This window comes from Larimichthys crocea, chromosome XIX, assembly GCF_000972845.2.
Source record: "Larimichthys crocea isolate SSNF chromosome XIX, L_crocea_2.0, whole genome shotgun sequence".
NCBI lineage: Eukaryota > Metazoa > Chordata > Actinopteri > Sciaenidae > Larimichthys > Larimichthys crocea.
The window spans coordinates 1,249,832-1,270,096 of record NC_040029.1 but is presented as its reverse complement, the minus strand read 5'-3'; the positions used below and the strand labels follow the sequence as shown (position 1 = coordinate 1,270,096).

At 42.6% G+C, this 20,265-nt stretch overlaps 3 protein-coding genes and 2 non-coding genes across 6 annotated transcripts in view; 1 reads left to right on the top strand and 4 right to left on the bottom strand.

Moving 5' to 3' along the window:
* Nucleotides 1-5,205, bottom strand: part of wdr12 (WD repeat domain 12) — a 6,159-nt gene extending 954 nt beyond the window's left edge. The window contains exons 1-11 of the mRNA XM_027291350.1: nt 4,980-5,205; nt 4,727-4,821; nt 4,150-4,244; nt 3,957-4,063; nt 2,722-2,837; nt 2,483-2,637; nt 1,554-1,599; nt 1,382-1,467; nt 1,162-1,302; nt 822-927; nt 592-724 (exon numbers count right to left, since the gene is read on the bottom strand). Coding sequence (XP_027147151.1) covers nt 592-724; nt 822-927; nt 1,162-1,302; nt 1,382-1,467; nt 1,554-1,599; nt 2,483-2,637; nt 2,722-2,837; nt 3,957-4,063; nt 4,150-4,244; nt 4,727-4,821; nt 4,980-5,020 — 1,121 coding nt within the window. The 5' untranslated portion in view covers nt 5,021-5,205. The remainder of the gene's footprint in view (nt 1-591; nt 725-821; nt 928-1,161; nt 1,303-1,381; nt 1,468-1,553; nt 1,600-2,482; nt 2,638-2,721; nt 2,838-3,956; nt 4,064-4,149; nt 4,245-4,726; nt 4,822-4,979) is intronic.
* A 4,202-nt stretch (nt 5,206-9,407) lies between these two features.
* On the bottom strand, nt 9,408-15,006 carry nop58 (NOP58 ribonucleoprotein homolog (yeast)). 2 transcript variants are annotated; one of them, XM_019257437.2, is made up of 15 exons: nt 14,796-15,006; nt 14,262-14,338; nt 14,096-14,148; nt 12,656-12,780; nt 12,431-12,567; nt 12,174-12,238; nt 11,914-12,048; nt 11,608-11,753; nt 11,215-11,341; nt 10,866-11,029; nt 10,647-10,781; nt 10,325-10,386; nt 10,079-10,233; nt 9,885-9,997; nt 9,408-9,785 (listed from the first exon to the last, which is right to left on the bottom strand). In XM_019257437.2, exons 1-15 carry the CDS (start codon nt 14,838-14,840, stop codon nt 9,720-9,722), a joined length of 1,605 nt encoding a protein of 534 aa, XP_019112982.2. In that variant the 5' UTR covers nt 14,841-15,006; the 3' UTR covers nt 9,408-9,719. The 2 variants fall into 2 exon arrangements, with proteins under 2 accessions (XP_019112982.2, XP_019112983.2); XM_019257438.2 differs by having other exon boundaries at nt 9,885-9,994; nt 14,796-14,840.
* Nucleotides 11,098-11,180, bottom strand: LOC113748360 (small nucleolar RNA SNORD11B). The gene has a single exon (XR_003464296.1). It is a non-coding gene; the product is annotated as a small nucleolar RNA SNORD11B (small nucleolar RNA).
* On the bottom strand, nt 11,439-11,520 carry LOC113748359 (small nucleolar RNA SNORD11B). Its single transcript, XR_003464295.1, has one exon. It is a non-coding gene; the product is annotated as a small nucleolar RNA SNORD11B (small nucleolar RNA).
* Nucleotides 15,007-15,458: 452 nt separating the features above from the next.
* nufip1 (nuclear FMR1 interacting protein 1) lies at nt 15,459-19,354 on the top strand. Its single transcript, XM_027291747.1, has 11 exons — nt 15,459-15,474; nt 15,574-15,939; nt 16,812-16,897; nt 17,017-17,121; nt 17,222-17,284; nt 17,375-17,451; nt 17,544-17,636; nt 17,762-17,949; nt 18,041-18,181; nt 18,312-18,592; nt 18,688-19,354. Coding segments are annotated over exons 1-11 (1,848 nt in total). The 5' UTR covers nt 15,459-15,473; the 3' UTR covers nt 19,135-19,354.
* Nucleotides 19,355-20,265: the final 911 nt, after the last annotated feature.

Below are 20,265 nucleotides of genomic sequence, written 5' to 3'. Positions count from 1 at the left end.
GGTTCAGTAATATGCTACCATGTTGGTGTCAGCTGAGAGTTGGATCACAGGACTTTTTTATCACTTCTGTTTTGAAGCAGAGCCAGCAATTTGATGTCAGATTTTATTGTCTTGTAATTGTTTTTTAACAGGGTTAAAAACTTGGTGTTAACGCTGTTACAAATACTGTTATGTTCTGCACATCTTAGCAGAGTGAATAATAATATATTTTTTTTAATTTTATTTTTAATTTTATATTTGATATTGGGCTGCTCCGGGACCAGGGGAAACCAATTTTCGTTTCATCCCATGTTTGCATGTGTTGTAATGACAATAAAAACTCCTTGAATCCTCGAATCCTTGAAATAGGACAAATGCCGTATGTGCCAAAATACAGTGGCAGCAGTGTTGAGATGGAAACAGCTCCTGTGTTTTGTAAGCTGACACAATATTTTGCTCTGACAGACGGGAAGCTGTCACTGGCAGAAAGCTGTTTACGTTCAGATGTGTGGAATTAACAGGATGTCCTGTTAACGTGTCTGCAGGAGTGACCTCGCATACTGTAACAGCACTGATAACGGCCGTTAATGCTCGACTACGTGCTCCACGGACCTTCTGGTATCCCACAGCTTGACCAGGTTGTCAAGGGAACCCGACATCAGCTGGTGCTCATGTGACGGCGCCCACTTCACAGCGGTGACCCAGCCGGTGTGGGAGGTCAGCGACAGCAGCACCAGCGACCCGTCTGGAGAAAAGGAGGTGTTTAGAACCGAGATAAGAGTTTGCAGGGGGTGGAAATAAAACACAGCTGATGTTTGCTGGCATTAAAAGCACAGTGGTACCTTTGGTGCGAGGGTCCCACAGTCTGATGTGTCTGTCGGTGCTGCCTGAGGCCAGCCGTCGACACAGGGGTGAGTAGGAAACACAGTTAAACACTTTACTGCCCGCCTGCGGAAAGGACGGAAAACCTCAGGTTATTATGAAAACAAATAGCATCAAAATGAGTCTGAAAGGATGTTTTTAAAGAAATACAGCTCTGTGACACGATAAAATTTATGTTAATGTTCCATTCTAGTTTCTTTTTTGGCAGATATTTTTCAACTAGTGCCTGCAGTTACAAATACCACCTGCGTCTAAGCCTGAGAAGTAAAACCCAGGGCAAAGAAACTCCACGTTTCTCACCAGCGAGGTCTTCATCCCTCCCGTCTCCACGTCCCACATGCGGATGGTGTGGTCCCATGATGCGCTGCAAACTTCGTCGCTGTCGCTCCACAGGACAGAGGACACTGCTTCGTTGTGTCCAGATAACGTCATCAGGGGAGTCTGTGGCAGTGTGAGGGGAAGCTCATGTTAACGTGTTCACATGTTGACATGTACGTTATTTTACGTAAAGATCGCTCACCCTGGTGAGGCCGAGCTGTTGAGTCTTTTGTTTCTTCCTGGGCCTGTCAGCAGGCTCCTCCACCTCGTCTGCCTCGTCTGTGGGCACTGACAGCGCAGCAAAGGTAGGAGCTTGTTAGAGATCTGCTTTCTTTTCAGGAATGTTCAACGTGCAGTCATTCTGGGAACCTTACCTGCTGACCAAATCTTCAACATTTTGTCCCAGGAGCCGCTGCAGAACTGTGTGGGAGCAACACAAACGCTTTGACTGACAAATGGATGTAACGATACACTCAACTCACGACTCGATTCGAGTCACGATTTTTTGTTCACGATACGATTTTTTCATGATTTTTTTTTTAAAATCAAAATGAGCTACAGACAAATTATGACCAAATAAAATTACCTTTTTATTTGTAGGGGAAAAATCCCTTTTTACAGAAACTCTCAAGCTGTTTGTGTTCTTATTAGGGCTGCCAGCAAGCAGCTGATCTGACCATTACCTTTCAGCTTGAAGTATGAGCTAACTGAAAATAAAAACAATTAAGATGATAGCTCATTAACCCTTTAATCAGAGTCCACGGCCCCGGGAAACGGCGAGGTCCGGGCGCTGTAAACGCAGAGCCGGTCGTGGCGCACCACCTCGGAGGAAATGCACCCGGCGGGGGCCAGCCAGCGCCGGGGAGAGGTCCCATGAGGGGATCCTCCCGCACCGTGCGGCCGTCCCTGACCCGAGTTTAATCCCCCGTGCAGACTGCGCGGAAGTTGCGGTGATTGGTTAAAATTTCAACACCGCCCTGAATTCACTGGGATTCACTGAAGTTGCGTTGAAGTTGCAAATCGCAACATTGTGAATTCCTGGAGGGTCTGTGTTATGGTATCATTTACGGTACAGCAGCCACAACGTAACCTATTTCTAATTTTAAAAAAGACGAAAAAGAACATATCCTACTTCTCTCGCATTCGCCAAGAATCGCGATTCATTTTTTCTGTCAACCGATGCGAGTCGTCACGCATTTGTACCGATTTTAATCGTGGCACGATGTATCGTTACATCCCTACTGACAAATAACAACCGCGAAAGCTCTTAAATCTGTTCCTCCTCTTTCTTTACACTCCTTACCTTTGAGCCGGTGGGGTCCGTGGCGACAGTGTCGACGCTCCCCGTGTGTCCCCGACAGCAGTGTCTCGCTTTCACCTTGTTCTTCTCGGAGTTCCACTCCCACAGCAGGATGGTTTGGTCCAGAGAGGCCGTCAGAAGCAGAGAGGTCAGACCGTCTGCACACAAATGTCAACGCACGTTTTAGGAAAAGTTGTCATCATTACTAGCAGAGTGAATGTGTGCCCGTTTATCCTGCTCACCTCTTTTGACCCAGGCTACATCTTTGACCACATCTGTGTGTCCGGCCACTGTCATCACCGCCTTGCCCTCCACAGACCAGATCCTGGCCGTCTTGTCGTATGAGCCTGTTAGGATCCTGCAAAAAAAAAACAATGAATTAGGGGTGGGCGATATATCGAATATACTCGATATATCGCAGCTTGTTCTACATGAGATGTATGAAATGACTATATCGCGACCATCGAGTACTTGTCACGTAAATGTTTTAAGCTGTCTGCATTTAATTCTCAGAGTTTTGCCTGTCACTCACTCCTGGTGCTGCTCACAGCACGCAGCACACTTTTTGTATCAAGTGAGGAGAGACAGAGAATCTCTGGGAGAGAGAAGAGGAAAGAGACAGAGCGAAAAAAAAAAAAAGTTAAGAGCCCAAGCGAGTTAATTGAAGATGGAGACGGATGACTTGGTTCCCAAGAAAAACGGCACTGGATCAGTGATGCGCGGGTTGATCCAAACTGAGCAGGTGCCCGCGGTCACGAGTCACCAAACAATATTTTTAACGATATTCGGGTCGCGGTCGGTCGGGTCGTTTGAAATAAAGATGCAGAGTAAAGTTTTGTAATTAATGTAGTAGACAAAATTTTCTGTGAAATACACAGACTTTATTGGCTGAGTAACTGGTGCGAACATGCCACGAGCTCTACAGAGGTAGAGAAAGTATAGACTACTTTTTAAAATGCGGGTCAGGAAGCGGGTTGGGTACAATATTTCACAATTATTTGCTGCGAGTGTCCGAGTTCGGGCGGGTTAGTTTAAAACGTCAGTGTAGGTCGATCAAGCATGGAGCCGCGCATCACTGCACTGGATCCATTATATGGCAGTGGTTTGGGTTACCATGTTATTATTTAACTTTATTTGTTAAAAAAAATTGTGAGTGTAGCACCCTAATTTGAAATAAAGGGGGTTTGCTAAAATTAATTTGATTGCAAATGAACAAAAACTCTAATAGAAGGGTCTACTTGAATCATCATACTGATGTTATTTTTTGCATCAAAGGGTTGAATTCAACATTCATAGTGATTTACAGGAGAAATAAAAACATCAAGATATATATCGTGTATCGCGATGTAGCTTAAAAATATCGAGATATTGGTTATAGGCCATATCGTGCAGCCCTACAATGAATATAAAAGTAAGAAAAAAAAACATTAAAGCCGGAGTAATACTGATGAAAACACACAATTTCTAGTCATCTTACCATTCGGCATCTGCATGCACGGAGCTGATCCAGTCATCGTGCATCATGCACTCCTCTGGCTCTGGAGCTGTGATCCTCTCTACATACTCGATCTCCACCACGTCTTCCTGAAACACAGACAAACGTCAAATGAAACGTTCCCGGACAATTCAGACACTGAAACAAGGAAGTATTCAGCATCGGCTGGACGTACCGTTGATATGCCTTCTGTCTCCATGTGGCTGGACAGCGACGTTCGCAGGAACTGACCCCTGACCAGGAAGTCGAAGTCCACTTTGCTGTGAGATGCTGTAGAAATATTCCAAATATTTTGATCAAGCACTACATGAGAGCATTTTAGACTCAGTATAAACCATCGAAAACACAAGATCTACATAATCAGAAGTAGTCCTTAGTGCTGATATGACAATGATCCTAGATAGAAGATAATTTGTTTGCTTTATTTGATAGAGACGGTTGGGACAGACAGGAAATTCAGAGGACAGAGAGAGCGGATGAGACGCAGCAAAGGACCCAGGTTGGAATCGAATTTGGGTCGCTGCAGTAAGGCCCTTAGAAAATATATTTTATCATGAGGATTTAATATTAAGTGTGATAAAACTCATTTCCCAGCAGCACTGGGAATCTGTCTCAGGTCACATTTTCTGTGATAATCATAATCTGATGCCACAGAAGGGCGATCAGTAATAATCCTTACATCCCTGCAGCTAGAGGAGCCACATATGCTTCAGATCATACATTTTAAACACATTAAAGGAGAGGGGTTTCACCATTTCTAGCCTCCAGCAGCTTGTTGATGACATTGCTGAGGTCCTGCACTTCAGAGGCAGCAGGGATGGAGAAGGGGACATCATCTACGACATACCTGAGGAGACAAAACACGTTTAACACGTGTATTCATGTATCACAAACACGAGCCGAGCAGTGTGTCATGTCTCAGGGCTGTTAGCTGTTTACTCCAAGTCACAGCTAGTCTGTTAGCCAGCGCGCTAGCCGCTCCTCTGTGTTTTTAAATGAGCTCACCGTTTGTCCTCCGTGAAGAAACGCGCCTGTAACTGCGACATGTCTGCTCGTCTCTCTCTCTCACACACGCCACGACACTGTAAAATCTGATATATGTCTCAATAGTTAATCTGCTCCTTCATAACACAGCCGACTCTCACGCAGTCACTCATGCCATGTGGTACTAAAGGAAGGCGCCGCAGCAGAGCACAGAGCAGCCGATCAAGGATGCGGATCTGTGTTCGTCCAGTAATGCCTGCCCGCGATAATTTGATATTATATATTATTTATACAATATTCTAATCTTTTTGCACATTCTACTTACATATTTATATTCATAGTATATTATTTATATCATGTATAGTCAAGTATTTAACATTAGCATGTGTGTGTATGTGTGTGTATATATATATATATATGTATATATATTATTATATATATATATATATAGTATACAATATACATCATATACATAATATATATATAATATATATATATATATATATATATATATATAGGTATATATATATATACACATATATATACATATATCATATATATACACTACATAGATATATATACACACACACATATATAACAATAGCATAAGATATATAATACAAAATATAGAATATATATATATATATACATATATTATATAATATAAATATACAATATATATAATATATATATATATATATATATATATATATACATAAACACAAGGAGAACAAGTATTTGATACACTGCTGATTTCGCAGGTTTTCCCACTTGCAAGCATGTAGAAGTCTAATTTTATCATAGGTACCTTCGACTGTGATTGACAGGAATCTAAAACAAATACCAGAAAATCCCTGTGTATGATTTTTAAGTAATATTTGCATTTTATTGCATGACATAAGTATTGATAACATCAGAAAAACAGAACATAATCCTTGGTACAGACCTAGTGCAATTCGAGGTCAGATGTTCCTGTAGTTCTTGACCAGGTTTGCACACACTGCAGCAGGGATTTTGGCCCACTCCTCCATACAGATCTTCTCCAGATCCTTCCGGTTTTGTGGCTGTCGCTAGGCGACAGACTTTCAGCTCCCCCCGAGATTTTCTATTGGTTTCGTGTCTGGAGACTGGCTAGGCCACTCCAGGACCTTGAGATGCTTCTTACGGAGCCACTCCTTATTGCCCTGGCTGTGTGTTTGGGGTCTGTTGAAAGACGCAGCCACGACCCACCTTCAATGGTCTTACTGAGGGAAGGAGGTTGTTGGCCAAGATCTCGCGATCATGGCCCCATCCATCCCCCCTCAATACGGTACAGTCGTCCTGTCCCCTTTGCAGAAAAGCATCCCCAAAGCATGAGGTTTCCACCTCCATGCTTCATGGTTGGGATGGTGTTCTTGGGGTTGTACTCATCCTCTTCTTCCTCCAAACACGGTGAGTGGAGTTTAGATCAAAAGACATATTAGTGTCTCATCAAACCACATGACTTATTTTGCACTGTGCATATGTGCACCTTAAGCCAATAAAATGAATGAATTTAAATATACTTTCTCTGTGTTTATTCTACATTAATTTGATCATTTTACATAAATAAATATTCATTATAAGCTTCAGTCTCAGAAAAATGCATTTAATTTATTGATACATTTATTGATAGATTAATCGCGATTAATCGCGATTAATTACAGAAATTTTTGCGATTAATTAGTTAATTTTTTTTAATCGATTGACAGCCCTAATATATATACATACATATATATACAGTGAGGAGAACAAGTATTTGATACACTGCTGATTTCGCAGGTTTTCCCACTTGCAAAGCATGTAGAAGTCTAATTTCTATCATAGGTACTCTTCAACTGTGATTGACGGAATCTAAAACAAATATCCAGAAAATCCCTGTGTATGATTTTTAAGTAATTAATTTGCATTTTATTGCATGACATAAGTATTTGATACATCAGAAAAACAGAACATAATCCTTGGTACAGAAACCTTAGTTTGCAATTACAGAGGTCAGATGTTTCCTGTAGTTCTTGACCAGGTTTGCACACACTGCAGCAGGGATTTTGGCCCACTCCTCCATACAGATCTTCTCCAGATCCTTCCGGTTTTGTGGCTGTCGCTAGGCGACACGGACTTTCAGCTCCCCCCAGAGATTTTCTATTGGTTTCGTGTCTGGAGACTGGCTAGGCCACTCCAGGACCTTGAGATGCTTCTTACGGAGCCACTCCTTAGTTGCCCTGGCTGTGTGTTTTGGGTCGTTGTCATGCTGAAGACTCAGCCACGACCCACCTTCAATGGTCTTACTGAGGGAAGGAGGTTGTTGGCCAAGATCTCGCGATACATGGCCCCATCCATCCTCCCCTCAATACGGTACAGTCGTCCTGTCCCCTTTGCAGAAAAGCATCCCCAAAGCATGAGGTTTCCACCTCCATGCTTCATGGTTGGGATGGTGTTCTTGGGGTTGTACTCATCCTTCTTCTTCCTCCAAACACGGTGAGTGGAGTTTAGATCAAAAAGCTATATTAGTGTCTCATCAGACCACATGACCTTATCCCATTCCTCCTCTGGGTCATCCAGACGGTCATTGGCAAACTTCAGATGGACCTTGACATGCACTGGCTTGAGTAGGGGGACCTTGCGTGCGCTGCAGGATTTTAATCCATGACGGTGTAGTGTGTTACTAATGTTTTTTTTTTTTTGAGACTGTGGTTCCAGCTCTCTTCAGGTCATTGACCAGGTCCTGCCGTGTAGTTCTGGGCTGATCCCTCACCTTCCTCATGATCATTGATGCCCCACAAGGTGAGATCTTGCATGGAGCCCCAGACCGAGAGAGATTGACCGTCATCTTGAACTTCTTCCATTTTCTAATAATTGCGCCAACACTTCTCACCAAGCTGCTTGCCTATTGTCCTGTAGCCCATCCCAGCCTTGTGCAGTTCTACAATTTTATCCCTGATGTCCTTACACAGCTCTCTGGTTTTGGCCATTGAGAAAGAGAGGTGAGATGTTGGAGTTTGTTTGGACAGGCGTCTTTTATACAGGTAACGAGTCCAAACAGGTGCAGTTAATACAGGTAAGGAGTGGAGAACCGGAGGGCTTCTTAAAGAAGAACCAACAGGTCTGTGAGGGCCAGAATTCTCACTAGTTGGTAAGTGATCAAATACTTATGTCATGCAATAAAATGCAAATTAATTACTTAAAAAACATACACTGGGATTTTCTGGATATTTGTTTTAGATTCCGTCACTCACAGTCGAAGAGTACCTATGATAAAAAATACAGACTTCAGCATGCTTTGCAAATGGGAAAACCTGCAAAATCAGCAGTGTATCAAATACTTGTTCTCCCCACTGTACATGTTATATGTTGCAGTTATGTACAGTGCTGCTCAACCTCTTGAGCATTTTGGAGTTCTATTGTTTCACCCTGATTTAATCAAAACAATTTTCTATATGAAAGTAGGTTTACCAATTCAATATATTTTATAGAATTAATATGTACGTTACCATTACAACCATACAATAACATTACCATCATCTTGCCACCGCACCATATCCACCTGTTTATCATGTGTTTTTGAACTGTCCTTGTCCCATTCTGTGGTTTTAGTTTTTCTACCTCAGTATTTTATTCTATTGTATTTTCATTGTATTCAAACATACCGGATATCTATCTATTTATCAAGTACGTAAGTATTAGAAGCAAAGTACTCTAAGTATCAAAAGTAAAAGTACTCCTCATACAGAGACGCAGTATTAAATAAGGTGGAAGCTCATCATATGTTTTGCATATTAATTCTTCAATGATAGAATGTAACTGAGTACATTAAAGCAGTACATGAAGTACTTGTACTTTGTGTTTTGGAGGTAGATGTTGTACATTTAGTTACTTTTTAGAGAAAACATAGAAATCAAATAAATGATGTATTGTTATGGATTAAGACGCCCAGTGGTAGGCCTATAGAAAGTCATTCAAACTAGCCACTAGCTTTATTTTTTACTTCATATAATTTTCACATTTACGCTCTACCAGGCACTACCACACTACATTTCTGAAATAAACATGGGACGGAAACAGTTATCACCTATTGCAGCTCAGTCTAGAATGAATATATTGAATGACATAGCTATTTTCTCTAACTGTATTAGGGAACACATTGACCATTAAGTAGGTTCTTACTGATATGCATTTAAGAAGCATACTTGCCCTCGATTAGTAATTATTAGGCACATATTAACATCTTATTCTACATAGCCTTATTCAACCTCTATTACACCATGAATTTGAAGTTTTTTCCTATTAACGCCTCATTGCTTATTGACTGTAAATACATTGTTTGAATAATTAAGAGCGGACCTTGTAGTTAATGGCAAAAATGTGTTCCTTAATCTAAAGTGTTACCTTATTTTCATATTTACACCACTGCAGCAAACAACCAAAACACCATTACAACAAAAATTGTTTATTTCAGCGGGGCGGATGTTGAGAGAGCTGGGAAGTCATTCCTTTGTGCTGAATTGAATACATGCCTGATACAGATGTGTGCACAAATAAAATTCATGGTAGAAGATTACAAACTGAATCCGTATCTTTAAAAAAATAAAATGACTTTGACTGGAAATACTCTCAGTGACAGAAGGAGACTCAGTGAACATGATGGCCACCAACAGGCACTCAACAGTTTGCCCTCATTAGATATAAATGTATAACACAAAAGTAAAATGACAAAAACTAAAAATATATACACGCTCCACTCCTTTACTCGTCGTCTTCCTCCTCCTCCTTAACCTTCTTTTTTTTCTTCTTTTTCTTCTTTTCTGTCGACTGCAGAGAGAACAAAAGAGAGCACAACAGATATTCAACAACACTGGATCATTTTTAGACTTGGGATCAAGTTTTTTTTTTTTTTAAACTAAGTCCTACCTCTGTTACTGCTACCTCTGGTACAGCTTCCTCCTCTGGTTCCTCGGCTTCAGCCTCCACCTTCTTCTTTTTCTTCTTTTTCTTGGGCGTCTCCTCCGCTGCCGCTTCTTCTACTGAACATTCAGGAACACCGTGAGCATCATATAGTGGACACCTGGTTATTATAAAATGAGGTTTGTTCTTGTTCTACCCACCTTCTGTTACCGCCTCCTTTTTGGCCTTTTTGGATTTGACCAACGGCGTTGCCACTTCCTCCGCCTCCTCCTCCTCCTCTACCTCCTCAAACTTCCTCTTCTTTGAGGTGGAGGGAATGGTAGAGTCACTGGATGGATCGTAAATTTTCACTTCACTGTAGAGAATAAAAATGAGCATTTAAAACATTTCATATTTACATGTGGAAATGTTTCATCTGTGGAGGGGAGCAGTTTGTGACTAGTCACCTCTTGTGCTGGTATTTGTCTGCCTTTGCCATCGCTTTGCCTGTTCCACTGATTCTTCGGATCTGAGAAGAAAAAAAAAAAAAAATGGACGATCAGATGACCAGCAGAAAGAAAATCCAGAACAAATAGATCTGGGTCAGTATCTAAGTTGGTCGTCCTTCAGAAAGTGACTAGAACTCTGTCTAAACTAACTAGAACTACATAAAGTGTGTATCTACTGCCTCTAATTCTTACAGAAAATTAACATTTGCAGAATTTTTTGCATTCAGGACTGTGATTGCACCCAGAGTGGTTATTTATAATAAACCTCTGTTCTACTTACTCCCTTCTCCTCCAGCTGGCGCAGCCTGGCCTCCAGCTTGGCGCGGTTCTCTACTCCCATCTCTGCGTTCGTGTCCTCTCCCAGGGCATCATAACGAATAGCCAGGGCTGCTTTGGCTGCCAGCATTCTGGAGATCTGGACAGAAACAAACATGTTTATGTCTAACAATCAGACTGATGATCATTATCTAACTACACTTACTGCTCCTTCTGAACGTACCTTGCCCTTATTCTTGGCAGTGGTCTGGCCCACTAGGGAGGCGTGGTAGATGAGACCGTACTTGGGTGTGTCTTTGCGGGTCTTCAGGGCTCTGAACAGAGCTTTCTCTGCTCCGAGGATCTGCACTGTGGAAGCCGGATGCTTTGCCAGATTCAGCAAGGAACCTTAAAAACACGTCAAAAGACATGTGAACATAATGTTCTCACTAGTACCCGCCCACCGGGCCTCTTAACACAAGCTCAGATGAGGTAGTGACTTAAAAGCATCAGTCTTTTTCAGGAAAGTGACATAATGTCGTCATCATCACCGCTTGGCTGGTTTTCACACGGCCCCCCTCTCTGTGACTTACCTGCATGTGAGATGAGACGGGCGCCGACCAGCTCGCCCACCATGACTGTCAGGTTGGGGGCGATCGCCATCATTCGGTTCTTCAGGTAGTCGTACAGCTGAGTGCGGTAATCTGAAATCTCTATCACCTGTGGACAAAGAGATTGAACATTAGGAACTGCCTTCAGATAAATAAAGAGAAAATGGTTGCAATAGTAGTTTTTCTAGACTCAGAGTCATAAAATGTGACTGTTCAGATGAGGTAGTGACTGAAAACCCACATGATGTTTCAGGAAAAAGACAAAAGTCGTCATCATCACCACTGTCACTTAAGCTCTCCAATAGTGAAATGAAAAAGGGTGTCAAGTGTCGTCCATAACCAGGTGGACATATTAATAGACACAGGGACACGTACTTGATCACACAGATGCTTGATGTTGCCGATGTCCTGTTCGGACACTTCTGTTCCCATGGAGATCTCGGCGGCCAGCTTAACCTCGGCCTCGATTTCCTCTGGGAGAAGGTCTGACAGATCGGAGCCGGCCACGTTCGTGCGATCACCTGGAGAACCACAGACACAGTTAGCCAATCAGGACCTGATACTCTTACGCATCTATAGCCAAAGCTGGTTTAGGATGCATGACGTAAATTTGAATAAAAAAAACAAAACACACACACAGATTTCAGTTGACTCTTGTCATAAATGCATTTCACTTCTTACCAATTTTGCGGACAGCTTTGCAGTAAGCCAAGTTGTCTGTGATAACCTTTCCCAGCTCGGGAAAGTGCCATCCGTACCACTCCCTGCAGCGCATGATGTAGTTGTTAAGCTCCTTATCCAGGTCATCGAGGAGAGCTGAAGAACCATAAAACATAAACTTAACAGTTAATTGAGAAAATAAAATGATCCCATAATAAATATAAATCAGTTGCGGCCCCTTTCATTCAGAAATGTCGTTTAATGTTTTTACAAAAACTTACAGATGGCCTGCACGATCATAGTGTCCACTTTGTCTGGACTGAACTTCAGCTTGTAGCGGGATAAACTGGAGAACACAGAAAAACAGATTCATGACTTACTTGTATACAAATTATTTTTGATCTTAGTTTTGCCTGATGGTGCGGCCTCAGTGGTAGTGACGAATGCTGAGGAAAATCTACAGGAGGTTTCAGACAGCAAGTGTAATCATAGGCAGCAGTCGCTTTCACGCAACGCTGCATCTGTGTGAGGCGCGTACCTGTGAGCCAACCCCAGAGACATGGCGCTGATCTCTCTAGGGGGAAGTCCCGTGATGAGGCTCTCCATCTGGGTCCTGATGCCACGCATCAGTTCAGCCACTGCAGGGCTGTGGACGCAGGCCAGGTCCAGCTTTTCCTGAAAACCAACGCACGTTAGAGACACAACTCTTGCATACGATACTAAGCTACAGAATACTGATAGTGCACATGTTGGGGCCACTTACTTTAATAACACCGCCAAGTTTCAGATCACTGATGGCCAGCTGCTCGTGAGCCTCCTTCGCAACAACTTTCTTCAGCACTTTCTTCAAGCTCTTGCCAATTTTTCCCTCGGTGAGTGCAGTGGCAGCTGAGGGGCAGAGGATAAGAACACTGCGTTAAGCACACGCTCAAAACCAACAGAAAACAGTCTGTCCAAATCTGTTTGAAAAGACACATCTATCCTTATTCTCCACCATCTCTCTCCACGTTTGCATGTCTATGAGCCCTTGTACCTTGTACTGCATGTGTGTGTCTGGGTTAAAATGCATGTCAAAAAATAAAAAAAATAGAGTGAAAAAAGAATTTCCCCATTGAGGGATAAATAAAGTATATCTTCTTCTTCTTCTTCTTTACAATAGAAAAGTAGCCAGCTACCCTTCTTTCACCATCTGAACTACCTCCTAACATGACAAGACGTGGTCTCAGTGGTAGGGACGAATACTGTGTAATAGGGATGTAACGATACATTGTGACACGATTAAAATCGGTACAAATGCGTGACGACTCGCATCGGTTGACAGAAAAAATGAATCGCGATTCTTGGCGAATGCGAGAGAAGTAGGATATGTTCTTTTTCGTCTTTTTTTTAATTAGAAATAGGTTACGTTGTGGCTGCAGCTTCCACTGCCGCGTCTGCCTTTCTGTGTCACACACACACACACACACACATACACACACACCCCTACACACATGCGCAGTAGTGGTAATCGGCGTCAGGCCTGACTGTACTGTAAATGATACCATAACACAGACCCTCCAGGAATTCACGATGTTGCGATTTGCAACTTCAACGCAACTTCAGTGAATCCCCGTGAATTCGGGGGTGTTGCAATTTTAACCAATCACCGCAACTTCCGCGCAGTCTGCCCGGGGGATTAAACTCGGGTCAGGGACGGCCGCACGGTGCGGGAGGATCCCCTCGTGGGACCTCTCCCCGGCGCTGGCTGGCCCCCGCCGGGCGCATTTCCTCCGAGGTGGTGCGCCGCGACCGGCTCTGCGTTTACAGCGCCCGAACCTCGCCGTTTCCCGGGGCCGTGGACTCTGATTAAAGGGTTAATGAGCTATCATCTTGTTGTTTTTATTTTCAGTTAGCTCATACTTCAAGCTGTACAGTAATGGTCAGATCAGCTGCTTGCTGGCAGCCCTAATAAGAACACAAACTGCTTGAGAGTTTCTGTAAAGAGAGATTTTTTTCCTACAAATAAAAAGATAATTTTATTTGGTCATAATTTGTCTGTAGCTTATTTTGATTTTAAATAAATCGTGAAAAAATCGTATCGTGAACAAAAAATCGTGACTCGAATCGAGTCGTGAGTTGAGTGTATCGTTACATCCCTACTGTGGAATGCCTCATGTTTGAACCATTCAGGTGTGCAATAGTGCACAGGCACATGTGACGTTACCTGCTAAGGCCTCTGTCGTATCCTGAAACTTCTCAAAGTGCTTCAGCTTCACACTGGAACAAAGGACAAAACAAACAGTGAGGACACACACTCTATCCACCATAGGGATCATTGACAACTGGCCTGGTGGCATATGTACTAACTACTGAATGGTGCTTTGACTTACATCTTATTCGCCTTTTCGGGAGTTTCAAACTCCTTATACAGGCTGTCGACCTGTTGCAGTTTGGATTCATCGAGGACCTGAAATACAGCAGAAACTCATGAGTTAAAAAGAAATCTGAGCAGCAACTGAGGATAAAATATTTTAAAAACTGTAAAATCTTTCTATTCGTGGCATTTTCTAATATGATGCATTCACGTGCAGGGTTAATACTATAAGAGCACTGTCATTTACTTAACTTGAAATATGCACGTGAACGTGCACACGTGGTCACCAGGCCTTCAGACTGCTAACGTATGTTAGCTCGTGCATGGGCTAAGACACTCGTGCTCGGGCACTAACTAAACAATTACGCCTTCACATACTAGTGTACGAATTAAAATATTAGTTTAACTGTGTTCACTGTCAGTTACGGTAAAAAGAGCTGAACCAGCGTGGGCTGTGGAGAACTAGCCGCGCAGCTAACCAAGGCTAACTCAACAAGTAATGCGTGTTTTTTCTTAAAGTGACAGGGGGGAATAAAAGCAGAATACATACTTTGAATATCGCGTATCCAGCGGCGGTCTCGAATAACACGAGCATTTTGGCGGCAGCTCAGTTGCTTTATGAAGTTAAGAGCTCTCTAACCGGAGAGCCTTCACGTTTTTCTTTTCGTCAACGCCACCACGCGCCTGCTCCGAATGCGGCTGAAGCACACGCGGCGAGAGAGAGGGCGACGGGAAACGGCTGGGTTGCCAGATCCGTTCAGACGATATCACGCGATACCAGACGAGATTTAATCATTTTATTCATATTTTAAAGAAACTTCCAACTCGTTTTTGTTTCTTAGAGTAGTTAAACATTATCCCAATGCTGTTTACGTACGTAAATGTCTAAACACTGCGTAATTATGTTTAATTTCTTAAAAAATACAAGCAAAACGGATTTGGCGTGTTAAAACACACACACACGAATGCCGCTGGTTTGTGACACTTGACGCCAACTTAAATACATTTTGTAGTTTGGATGTTTTCCACACTTCTGATCTTGTTTCTGTTTCTTGCACCGCATTTGTCTAAAAGTGGGAAATAAATGCCACACGCGGGTTTCCTCTCCTCAACCTGGCAACCCACGAGCTTTACGTTAAAGTCCGCGAGAAGTTGTCGCGAGCATGCCGGTTTTAAAATATAATTAATTAATTAAAATAGCACATAGGACAAAGTTGAAATTGAACACAGTATGTGCAATCAAAGAAAAATTATGAATAAATAAAATTTAATATATTGTTAATATTTGTATTTTAACTCTTTTTACGAATTTCCGGTTCTCCCGGAAGTGACGGAGGTGTGTATAAACTACAGCAAAACATGCACATGTGAGAGCTGCGTGGTGAGGAACCAACGTTTACTTCAGCCAGGCTTCACTGTCCACGCCGGGAAACACTTCGTGCCGTGTAGTATGACTGAACCGGGACACTATCCTCCGCCGGACTTCGGCTGTCCCCCTCCGAACTCTATCCAGCACCAGCAGCAGCAGCAGCCCCGCAGCTCCAGCAGCTTCCACCCCAGCATGTGGAGCTGGTGCGAGACGCCGTCGGAGCCCAGCTGGGGCCACAGCGGTCAGGCGGGGTGGTATCAAGGGGAAGCTGCAGGGTTCGGTTCTCCAACAGGACGTGGAAACTATGGACCTAAACGTCCATACGGTGGGTTACTTGTATAGTTGTGTATTAGTGGCTGTCAACACAAAGTGTAATTGGAAAGAAATAGCAGATGTGTACATTGTATGCATCACCTGACTTTCCTTGAAATAATTATTTTGATAATTGATATAACATAAATAACTTCATCAGCCATAAGACAACCAGTCTTGGTGACTCAGTGTCATCCTACAGTTTTGAGGTCCAGATAGATAGATAGATAGATAGATAGATAGATAGATAGATAGACTTTATTTATCCCAAGCTGGGAAATTATAGTGCAGCAGCAGCATTACACCAAGTGACAACAAAGAATAAAAATATACTATAAAGCAAAATATACATAATAAAATATCAAAAAAGCAATAGTAAATATGATAAAATATAATATATTGTACAGGGGTATATACAGCAAGTTGGCAGTGTTGTTGGCAAAACACTGGATCCTAAATTTCTTATGCCACCATTTGGTTAAATGCATCTCTTGCAAGCCTCTTAATTTTGCAGTAGTGCACTGTAAGGTCTTTTTAAATTTTTACATGCAAATGCACTTTTTTTTTTTTTTTTAAGTTAATAACTTTTCCCAGCTCAGTTCCAGCCGTACCACTCCCTGCAGCGCTTCATGTAGTTGTTAAGCTCCTTATCCAAGTCATCCAGCACATGAAGACAAACATACTCAAAGTCATTTTGCATACTCGGATACATAACAGCAGACCTTAGATACCAGTACAGCAGTAAAAACACCATCAGTTCATCATCTTACAGTCCATTTCTAAGTTCCCCTTTAATAGTCATAAAGAATATACTGTCACATTATAATATATTAAAAAGTACTGATGTTTAATGTGTCATGCCTCTAACACCAGTCTTGTCTTCAGGTCAAAACTCTGGTCACGAGTGGCATCAAGGTGGACATAGAGGTGGAAGACAGAATTATGGACAACCCAACAACTATGGCAAGAATGTAACTATCTGTTCACCAGTTAAATCATGATCATGACCTTAGTAGTGTTTGTCATACAACAGCATTGTGCCTAGATTAAGCACAGGTATATGGTGGTCTGATGTGTCTATAACCCACAGCAGAAAAATAAGAAGGAACCGGAGTTTAGCCATTTTTGTGACACCTGTGACCGAGGCTTCAAAAACCAGGAGAAGTACGACGAGCATATTTCTCAACATGTCAAGGTAATTAAACAGATGTTATGCAGCGTATTTAGTGTCATTTCATGTCATTTGTGGAAATTGATCAGTATGCAAAACTCTCTCCATCAAATCTCTGTCACAGTGTTCTGTGCCCGACTGCAAATTCATGGCTCATGAAAAAATAGTCAACATCCACTGGAAAAATGTAAGTGAAACAACTCGCCCTGCATCTGAAACTTAAGCTCTCAGTGTTTTTTTTTGTGCTAATATCAGTGTTTTTATATTCTGACTGCAGAGCCATGCACCAGGAGCTAAAAGAATCAAGCTGGACACACCAGATGAGATTGCAAAATGGAGAGAAGAGAGGCGCAAGTCAGTATTCACAACCAGATCTACAGATACAGCTGGTGTCTACCTCCAATCAGCAACACATAATGATAGATTTTTGTAATTCATCTTTTTAGAAACTATCCAACACTTCACAACATTGACAAGAAGAGAAAAGTGATGGAGGTTCGGGAGGAGACTGGAGCAGTTCTAGAGACAGCTCAGTTTGGGTAAATGTCTTTCTTATTTTCTCCTTTATTGCAACCATAGACAACAATATATATCTATGTTTGTTTTTTTTTTGATGAGGCTCGAGCCAAACTTATCTAAATGTACTTTATTATTGTATTCCCAGACGAATGAGAGGCAGAGGCAGAGGACGGGGTCGAGGTCGAGGTCGTGGCTGGGGTAACAGAGGTTTCCATGGGCAACACCAACGAGGCCCTCGCCCATCAGACAGCAGCGCTACAGAGAGACCTCCACCCCTCACCCAGGGCTTCAGGGACGAGGATCCACTGGGAGTGCTGGCCAGCAGTGACCATGGTAACATGGACAGTATTCAAACCATCACCTGATGGTAGAACACAAAAGTAAAAGTAAGTGATATTGAAATGTGTTCCTCGTGTGCTTCCAGATTCTGACAGAGAGGACCCAGCTGCAGAGTCCAGGACCGGTGGACTAGTTGTGGCTCCGAAACAGATGAGCTCCGCTCTGGGCTCCCTGGTGGCCAACTATGGCTCCATGAGTGAGAGTGAAAGTGATGAAGAACCAGAGGGTAGGTTTAACCCATCAACCCATCAGGACCATCCTTTGTGAATTTACAAGCACAGATAATTTAAAGCTGCACTGAGTGGCTCAAAAAAACTGTACATTTTCCATGATTACCATTTTTCCTTGTGTTTCAGCCATCCCCATTCAGAGAGCCAAAGACCTTGTGAAAGAAAACCAGGCTCTCCTAAACACAATAATGCCAATCTCCCAGGACAGAGGACCCTTTAAAGGCCGGGAAACCTCTTCACAGGGTACAGGGGGTCAAAGAGTCCCACAGCATGATGCTGTTCAACACACACCCAACAGCGAAAGAGGAAGGAGAGGAAGAGGAGGCAGGGGAGGAAGGGGGGGACGGGGTGGTAGAGGAAGACACCAAGACACACCTCAGGCACGTCGTCCCACTCTGCTTGAGATGGTAAGGAGACACCTGAGATTATACAATGTTAATTTGTGTGAAATCAAACATACATTATCTACATAATGCATCTATTTTTCTTCTTCTCTGCTTAGTTACTGGCCCCAGATATCCGACATGAGAGGAACGTCCTCCTGCAATGTGTGCGCTATGTTGTCCGAAACGATTTCTTTGGCCTGGAGAACAGACCTCAGAACCAGCAGAGGATAAACGATAAACCCGCAGCAGCTATCAAAACTGGAGAACATGAAGGGAGGCGGGAAAAGCGATCAGAGGAACACAGGGGTGTGCCTCGGCCGGCCTCTCTGGTCGGTAGTCAGGAGGATTTAGAAACAAGTCAGGACCAGGGTTTGCAAAGGGAGCACGCATGTTCAGAACTGTCCAAGGACCCCGTGGACTCGGTAGCAAACACTGAGAAGGTTGCAGGAGATTTCATCCAAAACGGTGTAGAGACATCTGCCAAAGACTGCAACAGCCCGGATAAAACCACATCTAATCTTTATGATGATGAAATATGGGAGAGCCCTGGTGCTGTTATGTGAAACCCTATCAAATTAATAAAATGGATTAATCTTTTTGTTGTTTAGAACATAAAAGTGAGATTTTCGTCTTTCATACATTGATGTTAATAGTTTCTTCTGATCATTTTTTTATGTAATGTTAGTATAACTAACAATATCCAGTTATATTTTGTAACATATGTTGAAGAAAGATAATATTTTTTCCCCTTTGAAATAAACCACAAGTCTATTGATAATTTTATATTTTACGCTTGTTCATGATTCGCTCTGTTGAGCAATGTGTGGCCGCTGAGCTGGAAACTGAAAGGTCATGTGTAATGACAGGTCTTTATTATGTTACATCAGCAATAATTCAAATATTATACATAGTGCAGTGACAAAATGACACATTAAATGAGTGTTATGCCAGAACATTAAATTATAGATAGATCTATGAAGCAAATTACACAATGACAACCACTGAGAAAAACGCTGAGAGATATACAGACCCTTTCCAAAAAATTAGAATATCATAGAAAAGTGTACTTATTTCCATAATTCCATTAAAAAGGCCAGATTTCCTTGGTGCTTGCTGTCAGCTCTTCTTTGTTTTTGGGTCTGGTAGCCCTCATTTCCTCTTGATAATACCCCATAGATTCTCAATGGGGTTTAGGTCTGGCGAGTTGACTGGCCAGTCAAGCACTGTGATGGCATGGGATTAAACCAGGTTTTGGTGCTTCTGGCGGTATAGGCAGAGGCCGGGTCCTACGCTTCCTACGTTGGCTCAGGCTCAGAAGTGGCTTGACCCGAGGAACCCGACAGATGTAGCCCATCTCCGGGATGTGTCTGAATGTGGTGGTTTTTGAAGCTGTGACTCCCGCCTCATTTCACTCTTTCTGGATCTCTGCCAGATTCTTGAATCTTCTCTGTTTTATAATCTGCTGAAGTCCACGGTCATCTCTTATGCTGGTGCATCTTTTCCTGACACATTTTGCCCTTCCACTAGACTTTCCATTGATATGCTTGGACACAGCACTCTGTGAACAGCCAGCCTCCTTAGCTATGAACTTTTGTGGCTTACCCATCCTATGGAGGGTATCAATGATGGTCTTCTGGCCAGTTGTCAAGTCTGTCAGGTGCTTTGAGTTTAGTAGATGATTAGTGTGTGACACT

Coding starts and splice junctions, on each gene's coding strand:
- nufip1 (XM_027291747.1), top strand. Junction 17,637..17,761: donor CTAGAGACAGCTCAGTTTGG/GTAAATGTCTTT, acceptor TTGTATTCCCAG/ACGAATGAGAGGCAGAGGCA. Junction 17,950..18,040: donor GCTGGCCAGCAGTGACCATG/GTAACATGGACA, acceptor GTGTGCTTCCAG/ATTCTGACAGAGAGGACCCA.
- nop58 (XM_019257437.2), bottom strand. CDS start 14,840: ATGCTCGTGTTATTCGAGACCGCCGCTGGATACGCGATATTCAAA. Junction 14,149..14,261: donor CCCGAAAAGGCGAATAAGAT/GTAAGTCAAAGC, acceptor CCTTTGTTCCAG/TGTGAAGCTGAAGCACTTTG. Junction 10,234..10,324: donor GACAAATACCAGCACAAGAG/GTGACTAGTCAC, acceptor TATTCTCTACAG/TGAAGTGAAAATTTACGATC.